The 10,329-nt window shown below is 36.4% G+C and overlaps 3 protein-coding genes across 3 annotated transcripts in view; 2 read left to right on the forward strand and 1 right to left on the reverse strand.

Moving 5' to 3' along the window:
* Positions 1–9,032, reverse strand: part of LOC134655927 (mucin-2) — a 35,639-nt gene extending 26,607 nt beyond the window's left edge. The window contains exons 1-2 of the mRNA XM_063511437.1: positions 8,695–9,032; positions 79–244 (exon numbers count right to left, since the gene is read on the reverse strand). Coding sequence (XP_063367507.1) covers positions 79–244; positions 8,695–8,749 — 221 coding nt within the window. The 5' untranslated portion in view covers positions 8,750–9,032. The remainder of the gene's footprint in view (positions 1–78; positions 245–8,694) is intronic.
* Positions 479–1,120, forward strand: LOC134655778 (NADH dehydrogenase [ubiquinone] 1 alpha subcomplex subunit 8-like). Its single transcript, XM_063511240.1, has one exon. It carries the CDS (start codon positions 549–551, stop codon positions 1,086–1,088), a length of 540 nt encoding a protein of 179 aa, XP_063367310.1. The 5' UTR covers positions 479–548; the 3' UTR covers positions 1,089–1,120.
* A 1,080-nt stretch (positions 9,033–10,112) lies between the features above and the next one.
* The window catches only part of LOC134655923 (uncharacterized), a 65,456-nt gene continuing 65,239 nt past the window's right edge, over positions 10,113–10,329 (forward strand). Inside the window, exon 1 of the mRNA XM_063511430.1 lies at positions 10,113–10,123. The gene's annotated coding sequence lies outside the window, so the exon portion shown is untranslated. The remainder of the gene's footprint in view (positions 10,124–10,329) is intronic.

Raw genomic sequence — 10,329 nt, forward strand, 5'->3', positions numbered from 1 at the left:
CTTTAGGAGCGCCTATATGTCGTGACCTTGCGGTCTTCATAAAATATTGAGTGTGTCTATGCTATGCCGAGCACGTACCGGATCTGCGCCGCGACGCCCTTTGTGCAGTAGCCCTTACAGCAGACGTGTGAGGGCCCCATGACGGTCCGGCACTCTGAGGACTTGCGGCAGGGCAGCGGGAACAGGTCCAGCCAACCGCTGGTTGTGCGTACGGCGGGGCATATTACCGACTGTGCTTCAGCCGCTGGAAACATAAAAAAAATAGAGTGTTAAAATTTACATGGTAAATATCTAAAACATATAAAATTAATAATCGGATGTCGGATTACCTTTCGGACGAATCTAACAAAATTCTTACAGAAGTGTGAAAATATCGTGATGGGAAAATTTTGTAGTAGCGGATTTATGGGTTTCACACATGCAACCTATTCAGTCGTGATTAAAACTACAAATAAAATATTCACCTTGACATGAATGTCAATCAAAGCTGACACACTGTTGTTGGTGCAAATAGTCTTATTTTTAATAATAGTACATAATAAATCAATATGGTGATAACTGCAGATGTAGAACTACCAGATTGTGATTCATTAACCGTGCAAGAAGTCAACCTGTCCACTCCCACGCTGATGTCCGCTGCCCCTTACATCGGGAAACTATGCGAAAATGTCAACAACGAATTCATGCTTTGTCGGCAAGAAACCCAGGACCCTCGCGCTTGTGTGGATCTCGGGAAACGTGTAACATTTTGCGCTCTTAAAGTTTTCCGTTCCATTAAAGCTGAATGCCGCAATGAATTCAACCAATATGCTGAATGCATCAACAAGAGCTCGGGAGATAACAGTTTTGCGCAATGTCGAAAGACGCAAGCCGTGTTCGATAAGTGCATGAAAGATAAACTGTGTGCTGACCGGCCGGACTTCGGATACTTTTGCCGAGGGCGCGTGCACAAGAGTCCCAGTGAACCACCGCCCGGGCCTCCTTGCCCGTGCGTACCCAAGGTTAAAGATCCGACTCCTTCTTTGCCGGACTGCGACACGCGTAAACCAGCCCGTTTTGGCAGCCGGTTTTGGTGGATGACAGAATAATTAAAACCTACAACAACGTAGCTCCGCATTCCGGATGTGCTTGATTAATTAACTAACCAAACTCTGCTAATTTTGTCACGCATAGAGCCGTGTAATTACATAAGTAAGTATTTAATTAGTTGAATTCTAAATATGCTGTGAAGAAGGACTATACATGCACGAATGATAATCGTTTGCTTAGTTTAATGTCACTGTGAGTGAGTACTCGGTACTCGTAATGGCTAATTATAGTTGTAACCGACAGGTGAATAATTTGACCCGACACCCTAGCCTAGGATGTTGTGCCTAGAGTAAGTGTGCCACGCGGCCGCGGGTCATGCTCATGCAGCATATCGCGCGCGGCATTCATGAACATACATAGTTTTTGTCTTCAGCAAATACCTACTATCGTATCAATTGCATATATATACATTATATACCTACACATAAACCAGTGACCATATATTTAATGCTTATCAGAGACTTCAGAGAGTGATCTACAAAAAAACCGGCACCGTGAGTATTTGAACACGCATACGTAATGGAGCTTTTCGTACCCTTTTTTGAATTTTAAAAATATTTACTTAATGAAAACACTGTTCTAGAAATGTTGATCAGCGATTGGCCATATTAGGCACACCTAAGCTTAAGAGCCTAAGATGGAGCTCGCCGGTTCAGTACCTATTCACTCTTGCTTTAAAGAGACCGATGTCATATTTCTCAGGGAATACAGATGGCGGGAGCGCATTCCATTCCTAAGCCTTTATTTTTGGTTAGTTATTTTAGTTTAACATCTAAACTAATTAGCGGCTCACAAAATACACATACTCAACATTTCATTAAAACCTATTAGTACTTACATATTAATTGATTATAGTTTTCGAATGGTCGTGACAAAAGACAAAAGACGTGACGAAACTATAAGGGCTCTGTTGTTGCCATTTTGGTTACGGAACCCTAAATAGACCATGACCGTGACTTTTCTACTAGACTGAGTGCCGCCGCCAGTACCCTATACCTATTACCTACTCATAAGATGTAAGTACCTATACCTATTTCAGCTCTCTAGCATTATCCAAGCCGAAACTACGAGGGTTCGAACATACGACGAAACGTGCCGAGAAAAGATATGCACTGCCTTTTGCCCTTTGTCTCGTCTTGGCGGGGGCACGGCCGTGCCCCCAGATTAGGTACCAAACAGTAAATGTCGAGGCAGCAGTTCTGTTCATAACATAACTAATATAGTTAAATTACTGTATGGCTGTGTTTTATTTAGTTAGGAGTAGAACCTAATACACTACCTATTACCTAACCTAGCAAAAAAACCGTTGGGTAAGTAGGTAAGCCTACCTATAAACAAATTTATGAATATCATTTCTCTTCTGAAGAACACCAACCCATGTTAGGATAGCACGAGCCTATAGCTTAACGCGGGAAACGTGGGGTTAAAATAAAACCAATTCATTAGTCATGTTGAATCAAGCTATAAGAGTTAATTGGGCCCAATTTCGCTAACTTCGCTGGGCGTGGCACTGGCAGTGTTGCGGGTACTCCAAGGCTAACCAGATGCAAAATTAGAACTGTGTTAGTCAAGTCAAATTTGAATACCATTAGCTTATTCTAGTTTATTTTTTTAATCTTATTGTTGCTTATTTGGGTTAGCTACTTTTACAAATGTTGAGGTTTGGCAAGGTTAATATAAGATAAACTTATGCCCAACTTGAATGAAAATAATAACGACATTATCAGCAATTTAGAATCAGACCACTTAGGTAAATTAATGGTATTTGAGACATTAAGGAAAAATACCTTGAGAAAACAAATAACTTTTGTACCAGTAACCTCGGACCGCTTGGAAAGAATGAAGCAAATTTTAGTTCAGGCGCTACCCTTTTTGTCTTCCGATATGAGCCCTAATAGTATGTATAAGTCATAATCAGTAACTCGTATAAGCCCATCCTTCCATGCTTAATTCTTTGCGAAAATGGCATTGAACAAATTCAAATAATAACCCACCGAGGGTTCCGTACACTTGACTGTACAAATTTTAACTATATTTTTTTAATGTATACATTTTAGATTATAAACTGAAATAGATGTCATATACTTATATTCAAGAAAAAAAAACAAAATATTTAATAACATAATTTGATTTGTTCCCAAAGTTGTGTATAATTTTTAGATTTTTCACTGTATTTGTAGTGTAAGACGATATTATAATAGCCAAATTTCATAGTTTTAGAGCGTTAACCTAAAAGTATAAATTTTATAACTTGATTCTCTTGAGACTGTCGAAATTTACGTTTTTTGTGGCATAAACTGCCGTATCTTTTTTTACGTTAACTAAAGGGGCCCTCCGATTAACAGTCCGCCGGACGGTATCGGCCTGTCAGTTGTTCGGAACTGTCAACTTCTTGTTCTAACTGACAGGCCGATACCGTCCGGCGGACTGTTAATCAGTGGGCCCCTTTAGATCTGTTTGATTTTTTCATAACTTCAAGGGACTCTAGGGACCTGAGTATATCAATATGGTTTTAATTTCAACTCGATACATACCTGCACGCGTTCCCGAGATAAAGGGTCTTGACAGACAGACGGACTGACAACAAAGTTCCATTTTTTCTTTTTGAGGTAAGTACGGAACACTAAGAAAGTAGGTGGAAAGCTAATAGCTTGCAACTCCACTGGTGACACAATTAAATGCGTTGCCGACCCATACACAACTCGTACCTTGGTAAGTCTTTGACAGGTTAAGTGAAAAACCACATTGCACACTGTCAACACACTGCATTTTTGTGATCTCTCGGAGCCCTACCTTTTCATCACCACACTATATACAGAGTAATATATAGGTAGCAGTGTACTTATGGCTGTGGTCTGCTGTAAAATGCAGATATTTCCCGAGTTATATTCCCGGGCGGGCCTGGAGCTGGATCGGGAAATGAACTTTTTGCCTTTAATTAAGACAGGAGTTTGAAAGAGGTAGCGCTCATGTGACACCCTGGACTTACGTCCACAGGCTACGGCTCACTAAACCCAAAATGTCACCGGAAACAATCGATGTCCAAGTGTGAGGATATTTTTGAGGAGGAGATTATTATTATTGAGGAGGAGGATTTCGTAATAGCAGCAAATAATAACTACACGTTAGCCAAATGAAACAGCGTGTAAAAAAAACTACCCGCATCTGAGTTGCCAGATTATGTTAGGTTATCAAGTGTAACTCCAAATTGCAGTCGGAGATTGGGAGCTGCATCTGCAAGGCCGTCGAAAACGCATCGCCAAGTAGGCCAGCTCTAATCGACGTTTCACAACGCCAGCAGACGACACACAGATTACCATTAGGTATTATTTAGAAGTATAAGATAGGTCGCAGTGTTATTTGCGGCGAATGGCGATCAATTTTATGGACTAGGTATGATTCATTGCAACATGCGTGCAGAACTTTATGTGTGAAAGATAAGGTTTATTGTAATACAAATACCTAGAGAATGTTTTCCATCAGGTTTAATAATATACCTATAGATCCTAATAGTTTTATTTGTTATTATTACCGCTAAGTATGGTGGTCTTTAAACTGCTATCTGTCCGATTCGACTGATATTTTATGTAGGTACTTACTTAGTTTTAGTTGGAAACATCATGTATCACTACAAAATTTTTAGAAACCTATCGTGTGTGGTTTTAAACGAAAGGGCTTTCTGAGCCGATTCCAAAAATATATCACATCACTACATTTTAGTTTTTTTTTTTTAATTATAATAAAAATAATTTTCAAAACACGCCAAGTTTGGGCTTCTCCAGATACAATACCGTTCAATATTTTTTTGTAATATATACCTCAAATTATACCTAATATGTATCCTCATATCTAATCCTAATACACAACGATACAATACGCAGAAAGCCCTTTCGTTTAATACCTACACGATAGGTTTCTAAACAATTTTTTTTTAAATTCCATACAAAAAAAAGATGACGTCATAACTCCTCTCGTTTTTTTTTATTTGTTGGTGCTTCGGGTCAAATTGTTTCCCATGTCCTAAAGATCAATCGTACCGATTTTCAGACCTTTAACACCATTTTCAGCGTTTTTTGGCGAACCGCTATAGCTAGAGGAAACTATGGAGTGTAGAGAAACTAAACTCCATAGACGAAACCAATTACAAACTGAAACTCTAATGATCAACCTTCGTAAATAAAATCCAACGATTAGCAATCAAAAACTTACTTACTGGCAATTAAAGTAGTTTCGCCAGCCACTTGAACTTACTGAACGAATCAATTATTGCATTGGGGCTAGAGTTGTGCCGTTCACGAGAATGTTCTCCGTTTATTATGGGAATATTCCCGAGCGAGAACGTTCCCCATACAAAACGGACAACGTTCTCGAACGGCACAACTATAGTTGGGGCTTTAAATGTGAGGACTGAGGAGAAAGAAGCGGTTTGAACGCGACCATTTTTTGTATTTTTTTATGTGGACTTATAATAAGAGTAGAGTTGTGAAACAAAAGGCGTTACGTTGTCTAAAGCGAGAGGTCTCGTTATTGACCCACAAATTACATGTACAGAAAAATTGTAGGTCCACTCAATACCGGTATCAGAGCTGTGCAAGTCAAACTAAATTGGTACCAAGACTATTCGAGTTTTGGGTTCGTCCGAGGGCCTCTGTCTGTATTATCTGTACAATGATTTTGTTTACAATTTTCTAGTATGTACACACTAAACTTTTGAACATTATTTTTTATTTATATTAATTATATTTAATACCTATCTAACTTAACCTAACACTAGCCAATTTAAAGCAAAATTAAAACATAAGGAACACTCCTAACTCAGGGTCAGACATAACAAAATCAATCTGTATTAATTACCCAAGTACTTGACCTGAGTTGAACCCGCTGCAGAACAAAAGACATCAACGCGCCTCAGATTGCGGAACTTTCAATAGTACCAAGTTCGTTTTAATATTTCGGTTAACGTGTATAAATAAATACTATTGACATAGTTAATTAGCTTTTCGGAACTAAATGTCTTACTTAAACCAAAGCTTAAACGTAGGTAAATATTATACTTAGTTATAATAGTTATTAAAGAAACAGAATCGAACTATTTGGTCATACCCCTATTCCTTTTTAAATAGGCATTAAAATGTTAACACACAGTATATTATTATTATACATCAATGTCCTCAATACTCTGATGAAAAGAGAGCGCGACAAGGCAAGATACATTTAGAATCGCAGTGATTGAGTAGTAGGTATAATTTCGTTGCATAATATTTAACCGGTCTGTTACACATATTTAAATCTTTTTCTACTCCAGCACTTAAATGTGTCAATTAAATGACTGACAGTGATATCTAAAGCAATGTCATTTGAATGCTTTGTCTATAGGCTCATAAGATGACTGCTAGCAGTCATCTTATGAGTATAATACAACTGCTTTATTTTTTTTAAAGATACAAGTTCCGATCATCTTGATTGAAAGAGGTATGTTTTCATTTACAATAATAACTCTTTTTTTTTTTAAATAATAACTCAATTTTTTTTAAATAATAACTATTTTTTTTTAAATAATAACTCTTTTTTTTTAATAATAACTCTTTTTTTTAATAATAACTCTTTCTTTTTAATAATAACTCTTTCTTTTTAATTTTTTTTTTTTTTTTGCTGCAGCTGTCATAGAAAAAGTAATGTATGCAACAGCTCATAATTGGTTCTTAAAATTCTCGGGTCTTTTTTTACAAAACTCGACTACGTCTCGTTTTGTAACTTCGACCCTTGAATTTTAAGAACCCTTATTATATCACTGTTGCATAAACTACTATTAGGTTTAACTTAATAAGAGCCAACCGCCTAGGACTTGCATAGTAACTCGTAATGTTTACATCTAGGTATTTGATAGATACCAGGGACTTGTACCTACATGTGTCGAGTTTCTAATAAGTATTAGTAATCATCTCATCGTCATCTTCCTCGCGTTGTCCGGGCATTTTGCCACGGCTCATGGGAGCCTGGGGTCCGCTTGGCAACTAATCCCAGTAATTGGCGAGGGCACTAGTTTTTACGAAAGCGACTGCCATCTGACCTTCCAACCCAGAGGGTAAACTAGGCCCGTATTGGGATTAGTCCGGTTTCCTCACGATGTTTTCCTTCACCGAAATCAAATGATATTTCGTAGGTACATAAGTTCCGAAAAACTATTAGTACCTAAGTTATTAATTAGTAAGTAAAAAGTATTAGTAATATTTCTTCAGAAAAGGAAATCGACATTTGTTCTAGGCCTTCTAGGGAAATAAACAGAAATAGTACTGACTTTAATACCTACGAGCTACGAGTAACCGCAAGTTATATCACGTTGCCAGCTTATATAGCTCGAGTAATGCGTGTTGGCGATATATTTAACAAATTGAATAAGTAACTATCAATTACGAAACCTACGTATTCGTTATATATAAAAACTGATTACTGACGTACCTACATATTTATTCAAAAGTGTATGCGTGTGTTTCTATTCTACTGTAACATTGCATTCCTACTATAAGTACCTATAGGTAATACTTAGCTTGTATTATAACCGGCAGTTTATTCATTATTATGAACATACGTACATCGGTAATCGTAGCATTTTGAAGGCAGCATATATATTTCAGTACCTATATGAGTTCAAATAATCAGTTGAGACAATTTCTAGGGACATGGTCAATTAAGTTCCATAAAATGCGATCAACTCTCATAAATCGTTTCAACTGAATTATGACAATATTGACAATATTAGACATTACCGATTTCTTTAACTGAACTACGCTAATATAGTAGTTTATGCAACAGTGATATAATAAGGGTTCTTAAAATTCAAGGGTCGAAGTTACAAAACGAGACGTAGTCGAGTTTTGTAAAAAAAGACCCGAGAATTTTAAGAACCAATTATGAGCTGTTGCATACATTACTTTTTCTATGACAGCTGCAGCAAAAAAAAAAAAAAAAAAAAAAAAAAAAAAAAAAAAAAAAAAAAAAAAAGTTATTATTAAAAAAAAGAGTTATTATTAAAAAAAAGAGTTATTATTAAAAAAAAGAGTTATTATTTAAAAAAAATTGAGTTATTATTTAAAAAAAAAAAGAGTTATTATTAAAAAAAAAAGAGTTATTATTGTAAATGAAAACATACCTCTTTCAATCAAGATGATCGGAACTTGTATCTTTAAAAAAAATAAAGCAGTTGTATTATACTCATAAGATGACTGCTAGCAGTCATCTTATGAGCCTATAGACAAAGCATTCAAATGACATTGCTTTAGATATCACTGTCAGTCATTTAATTGACACATTTAAGTGCTGGAGTAGAAAAATACAATTAAGACTTCGAGTGTACCTATATGTACCCAATACATATATGTTATAGTATTTATAATATTTTTCAAACTCGAAGGGTACGGTGACAGCCGTCATCTCAATACAATTTTGGGAGATTTAGCGATTGTATGGAGTTGACACTTGTCACCGTGCCCTAGCTTCGTGTATGAAAAATACTATAAATTATAAATATTATAATTATTAAACAAATAAGTGTTACCTAGGTATTTAAGATACTGTATTTTATTACTAATATTAAGTTATACCTACCTGGATACAAAATCCCAGCAGAAAACAATAAAACCAAAACTTTTCCAAAGTACATTGTTCCACTTTTAAATCCAACCGCCAAAAAAATTCAAACTCTACGCATCGAGACACTGGCCATTTATTATAAAAAGAAATTCCTGTCGTTAAAAATTGCCCTAAGGTCTTATCACAGACCGCGGGTGCAGTTGAGCGCAGAGTTGGTCGGTTACCGAAACACTGATGCTGGTTTGCCGGCGCGAGCGCACTGGCAGTTGCATAAGTTCAGCTGCCGTTAATACAGATATCATTTGGGGGACACCAATACTTTCGCTACATTTTTCCTCAATGGTTACAGGCCACTCATAAGGCTTTTGATTTAACTGGACGCCTTTACGGATATACTATAAATTACGTATTAGATAATTAACTTATATTATTACATACATATAAATTTAGGGCTAATTTCAATGCAATAATTTTGTACCTTGAAAATACGCAACCATAAAAGCAAATAATACAAACAAGTATATCATATTATACCAATCTTTTCGAGAGCCAAAAGTCTTCACGGGGATAAGATAAGTATGATATTGAAATTGCTACTTGAGCGCAGAACTAACTTTTGCCCGCGACTTCATCTGCTTGGAAAGAGTACCAGCAGCCAGAGTAAGTGTAAGTACAGCGCCTGGATAAAATCTAATGACAATAATTTTGTTTTGAGCATAATATGCTTAATTGCTTAGACCAATTAACAGGCAATTCATTAATTTTCTTATTTCCACCCCCCTTTCACCCTCTTTAGGGATTACATAATCCGATATAAACACTATCCTACGACTCCTACGTCCTTAATAATTACGAGTTATAATGTTGAGATTAGATTAATTTGGATTTTATTAGGGTTCCGTACCCAAAGGGTAAAAAAAGGGGACCCTAAAATTACTACTAAGACTTCGCTGTCCGTTCGTCCGTCCGTCTGTCACCAGGCTGTATCTCATGAACCGCGATAGCTAGACAGTTGAAAATTTCACAAATGATGTATCTCTGTTGCCGCTATAACAACAAATACTAAAAATAAAATAAAATAAATATTTAAGGGGGGCTCCCATACAACAAACACGATTTTTTGCTCTATTATTTGTTGATGGTGCGGAACCCTCCGTGCGCGAGTCCGACTCGCACTTGGCCGGTTTTTTTTTGAGAATGTTTAGTTTTAGACCATTTGGTTTAGACAGGCATGTTAACGAGATTTTGAATTTCGCGGTAGACCGATTTGACAAATAAAGGAGCGGTCGGAAACCATCTCTAGTAACGCGCTTTTCTCGTAATATTTATTTGACATCTGAAAGCAAGGTACAATTTTATTTTGATCAATAAAATAAGATTATAGAAGAGGCTGGGCTTCTTTATAATATGGTCAAGGCCATCTTACAAATTAGAAATAGTGAAAGTTAGATTGTTGTAGTTTTTTTTAGAGAGCCACTATGAGGGTGGCATTTGTAAAAACCCTCTATAAATAAATAAAGATTAAAAAAAAAAAAAAAAAAAATAAGATTATTGTTTCTAAAGTTTGTCAAAAGACTGTCTCATTTCAAAGTTTTCAAACAGACAGAGGGAATCATCATATCTTCATATCCTGTACTAGCACCCTTAAGA

The sequence above is a fragment of the Cydia amplana genome, chromosome 17 (genome assembly GCF_948474715.1).
Source record: "Cydia amplana chromosome 17, ilCydAmpl1.1, whole genome shotgun sequence".
NCBI classification, from domain to species: domain Eukaryota; kingdom Metazoa; phylum Arthropoda; class Insecta; order Lepidoptera; family Tortricidae; genus Cydia; species Cydia amplana.